Below are 21,885 nucleotides of genomic sequence, written 5' to 3'. Positions count from 1 at the left end.
GACTTAATGAGCAGATGTTGTGGCTTAAACCCAAAAAAGTTGAAACACAACCGTAGAATATGAAAGCGTGTCTTTATTTTTCACATAACTTTCATCTTCACCATCCTTTCTTTACATCAAATTCTAGTAAGCTGTAGTTTCTAAAATGCAGATTTACAATCACACGGATACGATGAAAAAGTCCAATGCAATACAATTTCTTTAATAGTGAGGTACTTGGATTTAACTAAACTCTCTGCCATTGAGGACTCACCACCTTGGCTAAAACAATTTCTTTAATAGTGAACAAGTGAAGCATCTAGATTTAACTAAACTCTTGGCCATTGAGGACTTACCACCTGCACAGACCAAAATAACCATCAGATGATTTTCTTAAAATACTGAACTATGTAAGAGACGGCTCTTGTCAGGAACTTTCTTCAACTTGAACCAGAGAGTAGTAAAGTTTTCAGAGATGAGATGCATTAAATGTCTTCTATAAGTTCAATCATAAAGCTTTTTTCAGTGTTGCACACTTGGACATGAATGCACCATAGAACCTAAGGTCCATAATACTCAATGAAACCATCTACTTGCCATGTATATTGCCAGCATATTGGTCAATGTGGACCATTGAACTACTAGGCCACCTCTAGTTCTGGATAATAGTGGCCATAAAAATGTCCTATAAACCAGCTTGAGTTTCAAAATATGCCCAGACTAGAGATCCTTTTACTTCAAATGACAACTATAAATGTATTGGCAGGCCATCTAAGGCTTATTGAGGATGTTGTCCCTCAGGTTCATCATGCACCTTCTATTTTTACTGAAAATAAACATGGGAAGAACTGTTAAACCTCTAATGTGCTAAATACTAATCGCATTCGGCTAGCAACAACTGATGGCTCCTCGGCACGTCCAATTACTGCCATTTGTTCTAGTTGAAGAGTCTTCACTGGAAGCCTGTACATAAGAAAGTTCAGTTCAAGGGTTCCACACCAAGCAATTCTCTCAGAAGATAAGATTTCACTAGGTTGTGTTTGGTTTGAAGGATAAGGTAGGGAAAGGAAGGGAAAGGTAAGGAAATTCATACAAACCTTATACAGGTTTTCCTACCTTTCTCTTCCTTTCCCTACCTTTTCTTCAAACCAAACACAGCCTAGTGAACCTATTAAAGGACATAAAAGAAAATGACGACTTAAATTGTGGTTGAATTATAGAAATAAAATTGCTTTATATTTCAATTCAACAAAAACAAGTAGCTCACTCTTTTTGACGGGATGAGAGATTTCAAGCACACTGACCCCGAATGCACATACACAAGTCCTTAAAATTAAATTGGTAAACAATAAAATGTATCCACTAATAGATGCAGGTCAAAATTATGTAATTAACATAGAAGTAATATGTGAAAAAGAAAATATTGGTGAAAAAAGTTCTCTCATAAGCGAACAAGAACATGCTTTGCATGATACTTATTTTAACGGGGTCTTGTTACATATAGACTGCATCATTCTATTATATAGCAGCAAATTAAAATGAATCAGAACCAGAACAAGCATAGGACCTCACCATGCCATTCCTTTCATATAGTATGCATTTGCTATAAGGGCACAAAAGCCTTTCCATTGCACCATGATATCAGCAGAGACTGGAGGTGTAGATGACCATCTCACAATGGTTGGCTGCGGTGTACATAAAATGGTGATGAATATAATGCTCACCCACAGAATGCACTCATCCACCTGCATTGTGGAACCATAAACATGGAATTCTGTCCCATAACAACAGAGTGAATTTAATGATAGTTTTAGAGACAAACAATAGTAATAGCCTTTCCAGTCAACTAATACATACATATGACAAGTACATGCTTGTTAATAGTTAAACATGGTAAAGCAGTTTTCCATTGATGTAGTGAATAAAGATATCAACTCCACATTGTGTTGCCATGAAATGCTTCCATACCAATTATGTATTTTCTTGGAAGAAACAGCTTCTCACTTTTTAGTCATGGTCAGAAATGAAATCATTCAAAAGAACCTAGGAATAGGTCAAGGACCCACTAATGGGCCCATGGGCCAAAGTAATTTAAGAAATTTAGGGGAGTCATTGGGCCAAAATAATTTAAGAAGTCTAGGGAGAGTCTAGTGGACAAGGTTCGGTTGTTGATACTTTTGTAGATAACTATCTAATTGGAGTCTGTTAAAAGTCATAGGTGAGTCTAAGGATTGTGGGAAGTGGTTGGGAATTGGGATAAGTGGTCAAGTTGTTGCTTAATTTTAGGAGCCAAGTTTTTAGGAGTCTGTTATTATCCAAGAGTCTATTTAAGTTGTAAGCTTCCTCTTAATGGGTAATTATGATGAGAATTATCTTTTGTTAACTGAGATTTTTATCTCTTGGAGGTGTTCGTCTCCCTCGAAGTAGATGGAATTCTTTATGTCCCTATTTGGGTTCGTGATAGAATAGCAATAGCACCCATAAGAAGGAACATAGACTAAGATGGTTTGGTCATATGCATAGAAGACCACCAACAGCACCCATAAGAAGAAGCAATATGTTGCAAGTTGATGGGGCCAGAAGGACTAAGGGTAGACCAAAAAGGACATGGGTTGAAGTAGTTAGAAATGATTTTAAGTGCCCATAATTTGACAATGAATATGGCATTAAATAGAACAGAGCTCATGTAGCCAACCCCATATAATTGGGACAAGGCTTGGATGATGATGATGATGAAACAACTTTGATGCTTTTACTTTTTAGTGAATATTATTTCTTTATTTATTTTTATAATACAGGAAGTTTTAAGGATGAGTTGATAGAGCACAATAGCAGGACGGGATTCATGTAGTTGACCCAAATAATTGGAGTTAAGGCTGAGTTGAATTGAGTTGAGAATACATGAAATTTTATTAAAACACAGTCAATTCCTAAGGAAGTAGTGCCCCCTATTTACAATGTTTCTCTACCTAAAATCCTTTCAATAAATAAATATAACTCAGTAATCATGAAGATACAACATTGTGAAATTGGTTAGAATGTGGTTTGACTCAAGAACATGGTTGTTGACACAAGTCATGAATTAACACAAAAAGACAAAAAAAAAAGAACAGAATCTGAATAAATTAATTTGTTTAAAAATAAAATAAATTGGATTATAAGTCTCAGGTTTACACTGTTTACGTGGAAGACAAAGCTCTTGGTTGTTCAATTGAAATATTTACCAACTGAGGGTCTTGCAAACAGCAACAGGTGGTGTACTTTTCCTCTTCAATTAGGTTAAAGTTTGACAAAAGAGAAGATGAGGGGCTGACAAAGTTAGATGTAGTATGGTACTAAAATATGTATATCTTCTTAGAAAGGGCTTTGGATGTTCTCTTCAGTAAATCTCCACTCATGTTGGCTGGGATACTTTATTTATGGTTCTGCAAGTGAGGGTCAATTATTCAACGAGCTCACTTCATGGTCATGCACCATCGGACTAACTTGTAACTTGGGTACCTTATTTTGATAAAGTCCACTCTAGCAAATTTGCCAGTCTATTTACTTGTCGGTTTTTAGGATGCCTAGGAGGGAAGTGCAAAAATGAGAAAAGTTGATGAGAGACTTCCTTTGGGAGCCTAGGGAAGGTAGGAAGGATCACTTGGTCAGGTGGTAGGTAGTGTGTCAGAGCAAAGAACAGGGAGGCCTAGGTATAGGAAATTTAGGAAAGAAGAATTCTTCTTTGCTAGGTAAATGGTTGTGGAGGTGGCCTCTGGAGAGGGGGAAACTATGACAAGATGTGATAGGCAGTATACATGGTGGTGTAGGCAATGGTTGGGACACCAAGGTCTCTCCGATGGCTACTTTGGCTTCCCCCTGGAAATCCATATGTGGAGTGCTCCCCCAGTTCCTAAGCCAAATCAGGTATGATATTTGCTCTGGAGACAAGGTTCTTTTTTGGGAGAGCCTTTGGATTGGCAACTCAACCCTTAAAGACCTTATTCACTCTCTATATTCCCTTTCTTTGTTTAAAAAAAACTTGTACATCGTTTTGTGTCCTACTCTCAGTTGACTGTGTTAAGTTGGGATTTGACACTAAGAAGAAACTTGAGAGGAAGTGAGCTTGATTTGGCAACCTCGCTTTCGCAAGTCCTTGACTCTGTTTTCCTGGATCCTTCTAAGCTTGATGGTCGTATTTGGACTCTGCACCCTAGGGGCTTGCTTCTTCTCTTATTTGTGCTCAGCCCTAAACCTTTCTCTGTGCCCTTTTAAAGAATTCTGGCATAAACCTATTCCTCACAAGGTTGGGGCTTTGTGTTGGGAAGTATTTCATGGAAAAAGTAAACATGTAAGATACCTTGCAAAAAAAAAGACCTTCCTTGTGTCTTTCCCCCAACTGGTGTACCCTTTGTAAAGCAAGTGGTAAAAGCTGCTACCACCTCCTAATTTTGTGCCCTTTTGTCATAGGCCTCTGGGAAAAGGTTTTTGATCTTTTTGGTCATAGGTGGATTGTGCCCCTGCAGATTGGAAGTCTCTTTGACTCTACAAGGACATATTGTTGCTGTACTCACAGGCCCAGTTGGAATAGGGGATTCAGTTTTTGTGGAGTTCCAAGCAGTCTTGCAAGGAGTACAGATTGCTAGACAGCTAAACTTTGACAAGTCACTCATTGAAGGAATCTATGAAAAAGTTCAAATGGCTGGTTAGAGAAATGGCAATTTTTGGTCAATGAGAAAGGCAGTCGGAAAATGGGATGGCAGATTACTTTGCAAAAACGGGGGTGCATAAGTCTGAACATTTTTTGGTTCAGTTGTAACTTGTGTTGTTGTTTGGGTTCGAACCTCGCGTCCCTATTGGGATGTTTTGTCTTGTAAAACTTTGATGTAACCCCTTCTCTTTCTTAATAAAACTTCATCATTTATCAAAAAAAAAAAGTCCCAAGCCTGGAACATTAGACTCAAGTCAAGATGTATGTCTTCTTAGAAAGGGCCTTGGATGTTCTCTTCAGTAAATCTCCACTTTAGTTGGCTAGGATACTTTATTTATGGTTCTGTGAAGGCCAATTATTCAACAAGCTCCCTTCATGACCATGTACCATTGGACAAACTTGTAACTTGGGTACCTCACTTTTTAAGAAGATTTAGCACTCCTGCAGCAGCTCATGTTTCATAGCTGCTCTTTGATTGTAGTCAAGGCCAAGCCCGGGAACATTAGACTCGAGTCAAGCATGAGTCCTGAAGTTCTTCAGTTTATAGATCAAGCAACCAATTGCTCTATGTTGTCTTGGACTTGAATCAATACCAAGGAAGACTGAAAAAATCAATTTAGTTGAGTTCAATTCTCAAAGACCACCAATTTCTGCCTATGGTTCTAGCTGGGGCTGTCAAAGGAACCTGAAAGTCCAATACACTATTCGACATCCAATCCGATTAAAATCCAAGTTTGATTAATTATTACTATGACATTATATATAATGTTTATAACTAATAAATTAAATATTTTATATCTACATAATTTCGTTATATATGTATAAGTTAAAATTAAATAATTTCTTTACACTTTCTAATTTGTTCTTCATTTAAGCATAATAAGTCACAAGTTGGACTCAGATTAAATCCAAAGTCCAACATTTCAAATTTCAGATCAGATTTGGATCTGACATCTTGATAATCAGATTGGGTTTGGATATAGCTGGGTTCAATCCAAATCCAACCCGATTACAGCCCTAGTTCTAGAAAATAGATGGAAAAGGAAGAAAAAGAAGCCTCAAAATATCTCCTTGTTTACTTCTAACAGAACCTCCAAATAGCATTAGGTGGAACTAAGGAGTTTAGGTCCTTTCCTTCTGTACAATAAACAGTAACCTCTCTATTTTTTTCTGTAATTTTCAAATTATAGAATCTGTTATGCAGGAGAGAAGAATGGAAGAAGAGAGAAAAGAGAGAGAGAAGAAGAGAGAAGAGAGAACTGAGAGCAAAAGATACTGCTGGCGGCGCAGCTTTTTTAATATATATACTAGGGCGACAACAACTAAAATAAAAAACAGTAAAAGTACAATAGTACCCCTGCAGTACTATACATAGGAAAAATAACAATTGTTAACACTCCCTCTCAAGTTGGGACATAGATGTCAATCATGCCCAACTTGTCACATAAATCATGATGTCGTGAGTGGTGTAGTCCTTTTGTAAAGATGTCTGCAAGTTGATCCTCAGAGTTGACATAGGGAGTACACTTCCCCTGTGATAACCTTCTCTCTGATAAAATGCTTGTCGACTTCGATGTGTTTAGTTCTATCATGTAGCACAAGGTTAGCAGCAATGTTTATGGCTGCTTTGTTATCACAGAATAGGGTCATAGGTCTGTCCACTAGAAAACCCAACTCACTCAACAGATTCTTCATCCACATAATTTCAGCCACTCCATGAGCCATTGCTCGATATTCACCTTCAACACTGGATCTAGCTACCACACTTTGCTTTTTTCTTCTCCAGGTAACTAGATTTCCTCCTATGAAGGTATAGTAACCACTAGTTGACTTTCTGTCATTTAGGGATCTTGCCCAATCTGCATCAGTATACACTTCAACTTTCAAATGTCCGTGCCTTTGAAACAACAAGCCAACACCTGGAAACCTTTTAAGGTATCGGAGGATTCTTTCTGTTGCTTCAAGATGAGTGGTCATAGGGGCATGATGAACTGGCTAAGGACACCAACTGCATAAGTAATGTCTGGGCAGGTCATAGAAAGATATAACAATCTCCCTATAAGTCTCTGAAACTGTTTCACATCCTTGATAGGTTCACCTTAGCTGTCACCTAATTTATGGTTAGGATCAATAGGGGAATCAATTGGCTTCACTCCCATTTTTCTTGTATCCTAGAGTAAATCTAGGATATACTTCCTTTGGGAAATGAAGATACCCCTTTTTGAGCGGCCAACTTCAATTCCTAGGAAGCATCTTAGAGGACCTAGATCCTTTACTTCAAACTGTGTGGCAAGAAAACTCTTCAACTTTTGGATTTCATCCTTCCAGTCGCAGTGATAATTATATCATCAACATATACTATCAAAGTAGCAATTTTACCTTCTCCTCTTTTCACAAACAATGTGCAACCAGATTGACATTGCTTGTATCTTTTCTGTTAAACCGCTGCATGGAATTTGCTGAACCAGGCTCTTGGTGATTGTTTCAGCCCATATAAAGACTTCTTCAACCTGCACACCTTTTGTTCATTGCCTTGAGCCTGGAAACCAGGGGGTTGTATCATGTAAACTTCCTCTTCAAGGTCACCATTCAAGAATGCATTCTTGATATCAAGCTGATGTAGATCCCAGTCAAGATTAGCAGCAAGAGAGAATAGAACTCTAATGGAGTTCATCTTAGCAACAAGTGCAAAAGTCTCTACATAATCAACTCTGTACACTTGTGTAAACCCCTTTGCCACTAAACGAGCTTTATACCTCTCTCCACCGTGCCATCAGCCCTATGTTTGTCTGTGAACACCCATTTACATCCAACTGGATCCTTTCCCTTAGGAAGATCTACAAGTTCCCATGTGCCATTTTATGAAGGGCATTAATTTCTTCCTTCATAGCATCTGTCCATTCAGGTACTAAAAGAGCTTCTACCACATTCTTAGGGATACAGACACTGTTAATGGATTGCTCGAAAAGAGGGTGAAATGTTTTCATAGGAAACAAAGTGGGAAATGGGGTGTTTAGTGGTGCACAATCTAACACCTTTCCTGTGAGCAATAGGAAGGTCCAGGTCATTAGCAACAGAGGTATCAATTGCAATGAGGTCAGGGACATCAATGGGAACCAAGATACCTGAGTGAGTATGATCCGCCCCCGAAGAGTTTAATGGCATTGGAGGTGCAGCTTCTAGATTCTCCACAACTCTTGAATTTGGTTGGCCTTTGTGATGACGGAAGAAGACATGAAAAGGAGGAGGATCAGGAAGAGGAGGGAGCTGAACCAGTTTCTCCTCATTCCTACTCTCCCCCTGAGGAGAAACAAGGAAAAAAGGCTCACTCTCAAAGAAAGAGACATCCATGGAAACATAGAATTTCCGAGAAATAGGATCAAAACAACAGTATCCCTTCTAAGTGAAGGAATACCCCAGGAATATGCAAGGAATAGCACGAAGGTCCAATTTTCCACGAGTGGGTGACAAATTTTGGACAAAGCAGCGACAACCAAACACACGAGGAGGAATGGGAAGAAGGGGGGCCTTAGGAAAGAGAAGCTGATGTGGGGCTTTGCACTCTAACCAATGAGAGGGCAGACGGTTGATGAGGTAGGTAGCACAAAGGACAACCTCAAGCCAAAAGCATTTTGGGACATTCATACGGAGTAGTAAACCCCAGGCCACTTCAAAGAGGTGTCGGTTCTTTCTTTCAGCAACACCATTTTGTTGTGGTGTTCGGGCACAAGAGCTATGGTGAAGTGAACCACGTGAAGCAAAAAATTCCGTGAGATCACTATGAAAATACTCTTTGGCATTATCTAACTGAAAAATTTGGATTTCAGTTTGAAATTGGGTGAAGACCATCCGCTGAAATTCTTGGATGATTTTTGGTACTTCACCCCTGGTCTCCATGGGATATACCCATGTATATCCAGAATAATCATCGATAATGGTAATAAAATACTTGTAGCCACTCTTAGATGGTAAAGTAACAGGGCCCCACACATCGAAATGAACAATGTGAAAAGGAAATTCAGATTTATTGTTTTTTGAAAGAAAATGAGTTCTACACTGCTTACTCAATTGACAAATTTGACAAGAGAAATCTGAAACGGACACTGACTTAAACAATTCTGGAAACACCACTTTTAAAGACTCAAAAGATAAACGACCAAGAGGACAATGGCATAAATAAACTTGACTCTTACAGGACTGACTCTTAGACTCTGTGACTTGAAGACCAGCCTTATTCTCCAGCATGTAAAGTCCATCAACCATACATCCTCTACCAATCATCCTCCCCGAGGCCAGATCCTAGATCACACAGTAAGAAGGGAAAAAGGTCACTGAGCAGTTTAAGGAATTAGTAATACTACTAATAGAGAACAAATTAATGGGAAATTTCGGAACATGTAAAACATCAGAGAGGGTAAGGCTGAGAGGGAGAGAAATGGTTCCTTAACCAGCTATGGTAGTGTATGATCCATCAGCTAGACTCACCTTGTCTCTTCTAGAAAGAAGGTGATAGGTTTGAAAGTAAGAGGACGTACCAGTCATGTGTTTTGACGCTCCAGAATCAATGGTCCAGGGAGTGTCAGGGTTATGAGAAGCAACATGGAAAGCTATGGCAGAGTTACATGATGTAGACACAAATGAAGTTGAGGGAGGAGCATCCATCTGATGAATTGCTCTACCATAGATCTCTAAATGGTCATAAAAGGAATTTATAATATCCTCCCTTGGGTCAGATCCAGATGAATGTGTGTGAGTCACAGTATGAATTGGGGGTTGATTCTCCCGAGTAGCCATGTTTGTCATAGTGTGTTTTCTTGTACCTTGTTGTCCTAACTTTTTATTCATATCTAAACCTTGCATCTTATTCAAATCTTGAGCCCATTTCAGCTTCCCATTTAGATCACAGCATGTGTCTCGGGTGTGTTGGGGTTTCTGGCAATGAGTACACCACAATTTGTCCTTGTCATCCATCTTTTTCTAAAGATCCCCCTTCTTAGAAGTATTTCCCCCATCGGTAGTAACACTCCCTTTTGCTGCCAACACAACTGCATCTCCTCCAGAACTGTTCATCAAATTCCTTCTGCTTTCTTCTGATTGTACAAGAGCATAAACTTCCTGAACTGATGGAAGATCCTTGCTACCTAGGATCTGGACTTTGATAGATTCATATGTAGGGTTCAAACCATGTAAGAAAGCAAACACTCTCTATTGGGAGACGAGTTTTTTGTACAGTTTTGCATCTTCATCACACTTCCAATCCACACTCTGATAATGATCTAACTCCTTCCAGACAGAGGTCAAGTCTAAGTAGTACACAGATAGACACTTCTCCCCCTGTTTATAAGTAGACGATTCTGCTTGTAGCTAGTATATTTTTGCATAGTGTCGCAGTTCCAAATATGTTGATTTTGCTTGTTCCCAGATCTCATTTGCCATTTCAGCCCACATGAAATTCCTTCTTATTTGAGGTTGCATAGAAACTAAAAGCCAAGACATGACCATGCTGTTTTCCTGGTTCTATCTGTCATATTCAGCATTCCCAGAATGTGGTTGTTTGATTATCCCATTAATATAACCTATCTTTCCCCTTGCAGTGATGTACAACTTGATCCCTCTTGACCACTCATAATTTAAGCCATCAAGAGGAATAACAGTCATGGGAAAGGATAGGTCCACACCCCCACTCATTCCATTCAGCATTGAGGAAACACCAGATGTAGCAGAATCTTCACCACTCATGATTTCAGATTCAAAAACAACTCTTAAATGGGGTACATAGCCTTAAAGAAATTCAATAGTGAGGGGGAACGAAAAAAAAAATTTCTTCAAAAACACACCTCCTTTTGTAAAAACCACAGGTGTTGTTACATCACTAACAGGTCATCCCTTGGACTTACAAGCTCAATACAAGTGTTGCCACAATGCATACAGGTCATCTCTTGATCTACGCATCAACAGGACTGCTGTTACAGCAAGTACTGGTCACTTTCTAACCTTCAATTCACCATAAAAACTGTTGTTGCAGCACACAAGAGGTACTGGTCACTTTCTGACCCTTAGTTCACCAAAAAAGTTGCTGTTGCAGCACACAAAATGTCCTCACAACCTACAGTTTCACAGGGATCGGTCGACCCCACAAAAAAGGAAAGAAAGAGGTGTTGATCACCTCACATCCAATCAGCAGACCTAGTACAGGTTCTGCCCTGGCACATGGCTAGAAAAAAAGGTAAGAGAGAGAGAGAAAAGTTACTTCAGTGTGTGAGATCTTCAATCAGCCGAACAGCAGATGAGTGCAGCAGATCTGGAAATCTGGTGCGAAGAAGAAAAAAACTGTTCACTCGACTTCTCCTTTCAGATCTGATAGTCCCGCTCTGATACCATGTTATGCAGGAGAGAAGAATGGAAGAAGAGAGAAAAGAGAGAGAAGAAGAGAGAAAAGAGAGAGAAGAAGAGAGAAGAGAGAACTGAGAACAAAAGATACTGCTGGCGGCGTAGCTTTTTTAATATATATACTTGGGCGACAACAACTAAAATAAAAAAGAGTAAAAGTACAATAGTACCCCTGCAGTACTATACATAGGAAAAATAACATCTGTTAACAGAATCCACTCAAGTTTAGATGCCTTTTCCAGCACGTTGAAGCAGCTGTAACAGCATGAGCTAGCTTAAGATGCAATTTTGAACTTTTCCTTCTTTCAAACCAAACACAGCATTATGGTCTTGCAATGAACAAGTAAATGGTTAATATTTATGAATTAAGCATAACCATCCCATTTAACATAGCTTTTCAGAATTCAAAAGAAAGCTTCTATCCTTAGCCCATTAACATGTTCCAAAGATTAACTAGCAAAGAAATTTCAAATACAATAATCAAAATGTCCTCAAGAATGGCTTAGATGAGATTTCATGAACTCCATGTTCTTTAACTTGGTTGATCTACATAAAATGAAGTGTGGGGACCCCATCCAGGCATCATCTGTTTTCACCTATTTGACCATATCTATGAACTTCACAACTAGTGTCACATTAATGTCCCACACAATAAGCCATACATGTGGAGCTATCATACCTAGCTACCTTTCTAAGGGTGCTGTATTACTATTTTTTTTTATAAATGTGCTGTATTACCTTATTTTCTAGAGTAGTCATACCGAATACCTTTCCCAGTCATGTCCTTATCACATCCAGGTAAAATATATGTAGAATATATAGGGACCAAACCCCCTTACTTTTGTCTAATCAAACACAACAGCATCTAGTTTTAAAGTTCAAGGCATTGAGCATAGAAAAGTATGCAACAGTATGGAGAAGGGGACAAATAGAATATAGACAGACTAGTAAGAAACATATGACAGTATGCCCATTTACATAGGTGGAGAAACTACATAATCATTAAATTCTTTGAAGCAAAAGTCCATTCATTGAAACACGACACTTGTGGATTTTGCAATTCTTAATGAACCTAGACTTTGAGATATTCTTGCATAACTAATAGTTAAACAGGATAGGAACAAATCCTCACCTCCTCGGAGAAAATTTTGGATTTCAAACCGGTGTTTCCACCATAAGTTTGCATTGCTTCTATTTCAACACCAGATTCCCTCATATCAATAAGTTCTTTTCTCAGTCCCTCATCAGTGCAGCCCAGCGCATATGCATTTACTCCAGCACTAATGAACTCCTAATTAGATGTAACTAAAACTGTAAGTAAGAAATATAATAAAACTGGACAGAAAATAGAATATTCAAACTCCTAAAATATACTTTTAGGTTGTCACCTCCTCCGCGCTCAATGACGTTCCTGTACCTCCTAAATAAGCTGACTGCTATATTGCGGGATGAGCGATATTCATCATCTGATGAAGCAGAGACATGCATCTGGTACCACAAAGTTCAAATACAAACGGCAAACCTCAAAAGATATAGAAGATCAACGATAGGATTTTTGTAGAAACCATTTTACTGACTAGTAGCTACTTACCAGCCGTCTCTTCAAAGTTGCTAGGTTTGATATATTTGATGGAGAACTGCCCTTAATTTGGCCACCGCATTTCCAAGGAGAAGTGGAAATATAAAACCCTTGATTGTGATGATTCCCATTGATCAAAAGATTGATATGTAAAATGTTACAAGTAGAAGGTTCTCGCAATACGTTAGTTTCCCAGTTTGTCTTCCATTTGGTGATTGCTCGGGAAGCATGCATTGTCAGCATGGTTGCACCATGGCAGTACTACCCTACAGAAGTTACCAAAGTACTTAAAAACAGAAATAGAAGGTTATAATTAGTTTATTATTAGAAAGACTAAGCACCTTCACTAAGAAAATCAAAATCAGATGGATGGGAATTATATCCAAACGTTCCTGAAACTTAGACCTCTTTCCAGGATAAACATAATTTTGTAAGTAGTTTCTTCTTTGAGAGTGGAATAAGGACCTCAACATTGTCAACTATAGTCAATAAATCAAACATGGAGGCCATGTTTGATTTATTAGAGAACCGATATCCGATTGTAATATATACTTGAATGAGAAAGAAATTTCTTAGAGAACCGATTAGAAGACTCACCTACTAGGGCTTTTGATGAGTCAGAGCTTGGGAACACCATGAACGGACCAAGCTAATCGCAAGTACAGACTAGAGAATAGGGGGAGGAGGAGGAGGAGGAGGAGGAGGAAGGCAGGCGAAAACGACCGTAATGAAGAATCAAAAACTCTATGTCCACGAATATTTGAATGGCTCTGCAGCTTTGATTGAAACTTGCACAATTTTGCCAAAAAAAAAAATATGGCGGGGAGGATCGACAGCGGAGTTTGTCATCGAGTTCGCTTGGAGTTGGAGGAATCTAGACGACAATAACGTTTTACAGAAAAAGATACTTTAAACCGAAGTAGAATCCGTCGTTGATTTTACATTTACACTTCGCGATCGTTGATCAGGAAAAATGAGGCGTTCGGCTATGATACCAGAAATACTTGTAACCAACCGAGTGGTGGCTCGGTTGGCACGTAACTGGGAAAGCCCCAGACGCAATGAGGTTTCGGGCCCCGCTGCTAACGGCGGGGGCAAGGGCGAGTAATCAATACCAAAAAAATGCTTGTAAGTTGTAACCAATCAACGGGTATCGTTATTCATTAATGCGCTAACCAATCCCCAGTCCGATAGTATTCATCAAAATTTACGAGGGTTTTGATTGGTTAAATTTACGAGATTTTCCCCAAAAGATCATGGCCTAACCACGCGTGAGTCACTCATGGTCAATGGAAAATAATTTGGGCTGTCAATGGGTCGGGTCAGACCCGATGGACCTAATAAATCAAATGGGCTGGTTCTGGTTTCGGTAATGGACCTAATAAATCAAATGGGCTGGTTCTGGTTGGTTTCGGGTCCTGATATAGGGTCTTGATTACTATCAATTTAGAATCGATTTCATCTAGCCCCGAATTGATTCAGACCCGACCGATATATATAGAATTATTAATATATATTAAATATAAATATTTATTTTTTATTTATGGATTCATTTAGGACAAATTTCTTAAACTACTCTTATGGTTTAGTTAATTGACTAGCTCTACCCTTATTGTTTATATAGTGTTTAAAGTACCCCTTCTGTTTTTTGACAATTGACTAAAACAAAAAATGTCAAATTTACCCTCTACTATTCCTCAAATTTTTAAAATAAAACCCATAAAAAAATTCAAGGAATCAATTGTGACGAATCCGAATCTACAGTTGAATTCGCCATTGCACAGCCTTTCTTCAGGTGAGCTCCCCAAGTTTCTTGAGTAAAATCTTGCAATTGTAGTCAATTTCAGCCAAGTTCTCCATAATAGTCAAGTTTACCCTAACCAGCTTGCCGATGAGACCAGAGTTCTCCGTAATAGCAGCCCTTCAAATTATTTCTTTGTTCAAGTTAAAGGAGATCCAACTGAAGCATCCGGCCCATTTTTGGGTAGTTTTATATGGTAATCCTCTTAGTAAAACAGGGAAAGTGTTATATCGATCTTCCTCTCTGGCTCCTTCTTCAATGAGAAAAAGAATAACCTAGGAAAAACACCATTCTAATTGTATAAATGAGTCCCTCCTCACGAAGGAAAGGCGTTCAAAGAAAGAAAATCCAATAAAAATCGACCCTTGTAATTAACTTTGAAGGGGGAGATGATTAAATCAGTCTTATTTTTCTCGCTCTCGCTTGCTTTCTTCCTCACTTCCCCACAAGCCAAGCCCAATCATTCAACAGCTTCAGCCTTGCAGATCCTTCGGTTTGAAGATCCAAAACACCTAGGTACCAACAAACAGCAAATCAAGAAGAACACTCTTTTGATCTCTACATTCATTCTTTGCTTATCTTTTCTGCTTTCTTTCTCTACAGAGTCTGAGGAGATGCTCTTATACAGTGATAAGAAGCAGCTGCTGCTCTTATATAGGATCGTTGTTTGCCTCGCCTGAAGAAGAGCAAGCAATTGAACAAGAAAATGCGAGTATTGAACGAGTCGAAAAGCAAAAAACAAAATTGATGCCTTCAAGCTTGGCCACTATAGTAGAACGAGAAGAAGATGAAGATGCTCTGGTAACCGCTGCAAATGATGGCCTTCGAGGAACTTTCAGAGTGTCGGGGCTTGGGAGATAAGGTAAGGGAAGAAAGAGGAAGAACTTGTTGTATTAGCAAGAGTGGCATTTTTGGTCATCATCGTAGTTGTTGTTTGCAACGAGGAGCTCAGACTCAGAGCAGGCATCATGGATGCCCCAACTTCTCTGCAACGCCGACTTTGACAGTTTAATTAATAATTTCCAGTACATCGTTTCTCAAACCCTGCCTGAACTCGTCTCGGAAGCACGTCTCCTCCGCGTTGTAGCCGAGATAGCCCATAAAGTACGTATGAGTGGTTTGGTGCCAAAGTTTTGTTTTCGTGGGTTTTGCTTGTATCTAGTGCAGACATGAGCGGGAATAGACCGTAACAGAGTTCCCACTCCCGGTCTCACTACGATAAAAAGGATATTTTATGGATTTTTAAAAATTATATCAATCACGGGATGTCACATGTATAGAGTTTATAATAAAGAATTAATGGTAGGGAAGGTTTTAGACAATTATCAGAAATAATAAGAATACTTTAAGATAATATGTAAACAATAAGAGTGAATTAGATAGTTAATTAAAACATAAGGGTAGTTTAAGAAATTTGTCCTTTATTTATTATAATTGAGTCAAGTGGGTCAGACTTGATTGTCCAAGAATCGATCAATTTAATTTTGGGTCCAGATTTTTGGATCCAAATTGATTTGATCCCCAATTGTCCCAACATTTCATATTGGATCGGTCCAGACCCAAACCCAACCCATTGACAACCTTAACCTTATTTCGGTTGATATTAGGCCTAAGCCCAAGATTTTTTGATAAAGAATATTGGGTTTATTTTTACTACCGCAACATTCACAAACCCAACTCAATATTCCAACTACAAACAAGTGCTTAATAGTTTCCTCCCCGTTGTTACAAAGAACACAGTCTATGTCCTAGGACAAATCCAAAACTTAACCCTTAATTGAAATGAAATTTTAAACTACTCGCCAAAGAAACAATCGGTAACGAGGAGCTACCGGGAATCTCCATACCCACATAAGGCAGCGATTTAGGTTGTCACTAAGAGAGCTGTGGGAGGGAAAAAGGAGAGAGTAAGCCTGTTTAGTAGAAAAATTCCCAGATGGATGAGGGGTCCACACCCAAGCTTTAGAGTTTTCCTCCTCGGGAAGAATGAAGGAATTTTCAATGTCTTGGCATTGGAGATGGCCAATATGTTGTTCAAAGAGAGAGACATTCCAAGAGCACTCAGAAGTGATCTCTGAGAAAAACAGGTCCTAGATACTAAGAGAGGTCGGTTGATCTAACATTTTAAATCCAGCCCTAGATTGCACCCAAGGGACTTGAGCAATTTTCTTATCAGAGTTTAAACAAACTAAGAAGCCTACTTCATGAAATAAATCTCTCGACTTTGGAGCGGTGGACTTCCAAGTAAACAAGGCATAAGAGTTGATGGAGTAAGGGCATAGATTATTATTCCTCAAATATCGTGACTTCCATATTTGGGCCTAGAGGTTGTGTTGTTTATTAAGGAATCTCTAAACAAGTTTCTTGAGGAGAACCTGGCTGACAAGTTTCATTCTCCGGAATCCTAAACCTCCCAGATTTCTTGGTTGGGATAACCTATCCCAGGCATACCAGGTGAGGGTTAGACTCAGATCTAGACCACCAAAAGTCTCTCACAACTTTCTCGATTTCGTTTATGGTCTTTTTAGGAAAATTCAGCATTTTCATAGCGTGGTTAGGGATTGCTTGAAGTATAGATTGGATTAGGATTCATTTTCCTGCCTAAGTAAGGGCCAAAGCTTTCTATTTATTCAGCTTAGAATAGATAATTTCCAAGACGAAAGACATCCGGGAATGTTTGTTTCTCCCCCACAGCTGGAATGCATGAGTGAGCTAATTAATTCTCTTCCTCATAAAATGACAATGACTCGAGTAATAAGCTGGTATGCAGTAGCTTTGTATTACATTTGGTTTGCTCGAAATGAAAAATGTTTTAAAGATAAATGACTTATTCATGCAAATAACATTTCAGTAGAGGCTCCCCCTATCTCAAGGGGCTCGTAGGGGAGACTTTCCCTCAGAGCCCAGGAGAATATTGATTGTATTATTTTTGTTGATGCAGGTTCCATCAATAATTCTGAATTTTCATTTGGAGCAATATGTGTTTCACCTAACTTATCCTGTCTATGTGTAGTTAGGGGAAGAGTTAATCTTAATTCCATTAAAGAAGCTGAATTATTTGCGATCTTGCAGGAAGTTCAACAGGCAATTCAACTGCTAAAAGGAAATCTTCTGATATGCTCATTGTTAGAAAGTGATTTGGGCTTTAATGAACAAAGTTTCCATCAATTGGTCGTGCTGTAAGCTTTTGTCAACGACCAAACAAAAGATAGCATCCTGTTTGTTTGTGGATTTCTCATGTAAATAAGAGCTATAACATTCCAGCCCATAAAGTGGCTCAGTTAGCAAAAAGTTACTCTCAGGACTTTTTTTCTTTGGTAATTGCCCAGACAGGGTACTAGATGTAATGAACTTTATTATTCCTATTCCTAGTAAATATAGTTTCTTTACCTTTAAAAAAACTCAATATTCCAACTAGAACAAAAGATATATTAATCGTACTTTTTGGTTTTCAATATTGAATTTTTTTTGGTAAAATGGTAAATGGGATATGACCACTGAACGCTCCAATAAAGAGAAAAAGGGATCATAGGTAAGAATTTGCTAGCAGTTTTTTTTTTTTTTTGATGTGTTAGCAGTTATATTATATATATTTAAAAAAAAACAAAAGTTTTTGCAAATTATTATCATGAAGGAAAGAAGTGCTTATTGTTCTGATGCTACGCATTATTTGTGTTAGCGAGCCTACCCGTCAATAGTACATAATTTAAGACACTGTACATTTGTGCAGGTTAGGTTTGGAAATGAAGAGGAAAACACAGAAACTATAGAGAAGAAAATTTAATCAAGGTTATGTTTTATTTATTTAGTTTTTTTTTTTATAAATAAAGGAGATTAACAGACTCAACGCGAAAAGACACAACCTATAGAGTCGGAAAAGAAGAAAGTTAAATTGCAAAACTTTCGATATAAAACCATGCAACTCTCTAGTATGTCTTACGTTCGTCTATCAGTCTGCAACTTTGTTCCCTTCACGATAAGTAAGGCAACGTTGCAATCAAGCCCTACTACTATCTTCTTGTATTCTTTGAGCATTACCTAACATTGCCATGAAACTTGACCTGAACCTTTCAGCACAATTATCATCTTTGAATCTCCTTCTATGATGACCTTCTTAGTGTTTAGCTAGTTGGTTAACTTATGGGCTTCAAAAACTCCCCTTATCTCTGCTGTCATGATGAATGAATGCCCAATATAGCCGACTTTAAAGAAGAGGGATTCACCAAAGCGGTTCCTTGCTATGCATCCAAAGGCACAGGAGTAATAATCTTTCCTCGAGGCATCAAAATTGATTCATTTGATCCAAATAGATTTTTTTTTTTTTGATCTTTGCTCGACCCAACATTTTATGGAATTCAATGTATTGATTACAATTTACAGTGGCTTTCCGAACTAAATCCATTGGATTTTCAATCCTTCCCTTAAATATTTTTTCATTTTGTTGTTTCCTTAAGTACCAAAGGCTATAGCTTAATTTTTCCTAGTACATGTTAACTAGTCTATCTATCTTTTGGTTGCAAATCTCATCCCACCAGTCCCTAATGTTGTTATGTATTTCTTTGGTTGGGGTGGGTATTTGATTTTCTAAAATCCTCCAAACCAAAGCAACAACCGGATAGTTGAACAGGATATGTTTCGTCCTCAATTAATCCACAAACTTACCATTTTTGGTCAATCTAGATATTGTAAGCATCCAATTTTTGCCCGGTCCCCTCTCTAACCCACTTCTCATACTCCAAATGCCGGATCAGACCTAACCAACATCTTTAAAATATGCTAAAATCGTAGGAAACTAAATTTTAATTCAAATAGCCTCAAGTTTACTGTCAAATCCACAAGATTCCCTTTCGATAGTCCCGATTGTGCCACACCAACGCACCTGTTACCCAATCAGACTCCATCATATGAAGCAAAGCTGTTTATCATCCAATCACACCAAATTTTAGCCCTAAATTCCTTAATTTTACCATTCATCAATCAGAGATTCTATTTCAATACATCTGACACTACGACACTTCTCAAACGAAAAACCTACAATCCACAAGTCCCCAATACGATCAAACCCTAACAACAGCCTCATAATTCAGATCCATGCCACTCCACTAAAGTCAAACTTAAAAATTCCCTTAATTACCGATCCATCAACCCAAGATTCCATTTCAAGCCCCCTCATTGGTCAAAACACCAATGACATAGATTCCATAAATTCCAACACCTTTAAAATCACCAAACACTCTCATTAGACCCCACATAATCCATGATATCCACCGCCCATATTTCAGACCCAAAAATCCCCATTTCGCACTTCATACGCAAAGATTCTGAATCGACCACTCTCATTGTTCATTACATTCAAAATCATAGATTTCGATCAAGACACCCCTCCCAAGACATTCAAACCTTCCCAAAATCTTCAACAACCACTTGATTGATCACCCATCAAATTTCAGACCACAAAATGTCTATTTTACCCTTCGTACACAAAGATTCCAAATCGACCACTCTCGTTGCTCATTATACTCAAAATCTTAGATTTCGACCATAACACCTCTCCCGAGACATTCAAACCTTTCCAAAATCTTCAACAACCACTTGATTGATCACACACCAAGTTTCAGACCTCAAAATGTCCATTTTTCCCTTCATCTAAAAAGATTCCAAATCGACAATCCTCATTAGCCACCACTCTCAAAATCTTAGATCTCCACCATGCTAGCTCCCCCAAGACGCTCAAACTATACTAAAACCACCATCAGATCCCTGATCAACCATCCATCCACTTTTAGACCTCAAAATACCCATTTTGCCCTTCGTATGCATTGATTCCAAACCGACGATCATCGTTGGTCGTCACTTTCAAAATCCAAGATCTTCATCGAAACACTTCATCTAAGGCCCCAAACTATACTAAAACCAACATCAACTTCCTAATCAACCTTCCATCCAATTTTAGACCACAAAATACCCGTTTTGCCCTTCGTACGCAAAGATTCCAAATCGTCGATCTTCATTAGCCACCACTCTCCTAATCCGAGATCTTCATCGAGATACTCCATTCAAGACCCCGAGACCTCCATCAACTTCCTGATCAACCATCCACCCAACATCAGACCTCAAAATACTCATTTTACCCTTCATTCAAAAGATTCCAAGTCGACGATCCACGTTGGTCGCTATTCTCCAAATCTAAGATCTTTATCGAAACACATCATCTAGGACCTTCAAAACCGACCAAACCCCATCAAAACCTCCTGGTCGGTGATCCATTACATTTTAGACCCTAAAATGACCAATTTTACCTTTGGCTCAAAAAGATTCCAAATGGACCATCCTCATCGCCCGATACGCCTCAAATTCAAGATCCATCATCATACATCATCTAACACCTCCAAACCCCATCAAAACCTCACGATTGATGATCCATCACATTTCATACCCTAAAATGACCATTTTATCGTAAGCTTAAAAAGATTCCAAATGGACCATCCGATATGCCCCAAATTCAATATCCATCATCATACATCATCGAACACCTCCAAACCCTGTCAAAACCTCTCGATCATCGATCCGTTAAACTCCAAGCCTTAAAATTACCATTATACCCCTCATTTATAAATATTCCAAATCGAGGGCTCTCCTTGGCTACTACTCTCCCATTTCAAGACCTGCATTGTGGTACACCCTCTGATACACCTAGACCACGTCATCAGCTTCCTAGACACCTGAATAAACCCACCTCCATTTTAGACCCAAAATTACCATTTTACCCTTCTATTAAGAAAAATCCTGATTCGACAACCCCCATTGCTCAACACACTCCAAATCATGATTTCTTACTCAAACACAACCCTCGAGGCCATCAAACTTCATCATTGCCCTTTTCAAACACCTTATAACCCTCTTGGAAAATTTCATTACACAATTCCACATTTTACCCCTTCATCTACGAAGATTCCAATTTGTGCGATCTTGTTGGTTGAGAAAAACCCTAATATCTTGAGTTTTAATCTCAACCCTTGAATCCTGTACACCATACCCCGTAGACTTGACCTTTCATTACAAAGACCCCCTACACATCTTTAATTTGGACCCTACACATTTTGGAAAATCACCTAAAGCCCCTACTAAACCTAGACTCAATCCTAACCCTAGATTTGAGCCCCCCTTGCTTCTCCACCCTAGGATTGGCCTAACCCTCACTTCCACACACCAAAACCCTAGCTGCCACCTATCCATCCCCCCTTTGCATCCGCCCCCCACAGATTTGCCCCCCAAAAACGTTCCACGGACTCATAACGTGCCACGTGTCCTACACGCAAATGCATCTAACTCATGCGGAGCTAATGGGACGGCTGTTAGCTCGTCCCGTTAACTCCTACTTCGCCCAAAATAAGTAATCTCTCTCCTCTCTCTCTGTCCTCTCTCTCTCTCAAATCTCAGCTTCAC

General features: G+C 38.8%; 1 protein-coding gene across 5 annotated transcripts; it reads right to left on the bottom strand.

Annotated features, from left to right (window-relative positions):
• Positions 1 to 53: 53 nt before the first annotated feature.
• Positions 54 to 13,614, bottom strand: LOC104612759 (orotidine 5'-phosphate decarboxylase). Of its 5 annotated transcripts, none has more exons than XM_088902713.1 (7): positions 13,236 to 13,614; positions 12,651 to 12,904; positions 12,434 to 12,547; positions 12,192 to 12,350; positions 1,552 to 1,664; positions 837 to 942; positions 54 to 338 (listed from the first exon to the last, which is right to left on the bottom strand). In XM_088902713.1, the coding sequence occupies exons 2-7, from the start codon at positions 12,879 to 12,881 to the stop codon at positions 309 to 311; spliced, it is 753 nt and encodes a 250-aa protein (XP_088758839.1). In that variant the 5' UTR covers positions 12,882 to 12,904; positions 13,236 to 13,614; the 3' UTR covers positions 54 to 308. The 5 variants fall into 5 exon arrangements, with proteins under 5 accessions (XP_088758839.1, XP_010278631.1, XP_010278632.1 ...); XM_010280329.3 differs by having other exon boundaries at positions 1,552 to 1,724; positions 13,236 to 13,608; XM_010280330.2 differs by having other exon boundaries at positions 1,552 to 1,724; positions 12,651 to 12,924; positions 13,236 to 13,606.
• Positions 13,615 to 21,885: the final 8,271 nt, after the last annotated feature.

The sequence above is a fragment of the Nelumbo nucifera genome, chromosome 1 (assembly GCF_055504915.1).
Source record: "Nelumbo nucifera cultivar China Antique chromosome 1, China Antique-T2T, whole genome shotgun sequence".
NCBI classification, from domain to species: Eukaryota; Viridiplantae; Streptophyta; class Magnoliopsida; order Proteales; family Nelumbonaceae; genus Nelumbo; species Nelumbo nucifera.
This window is presented reverse-complemented; position numbering and strand designations above follow the sequence as displayed.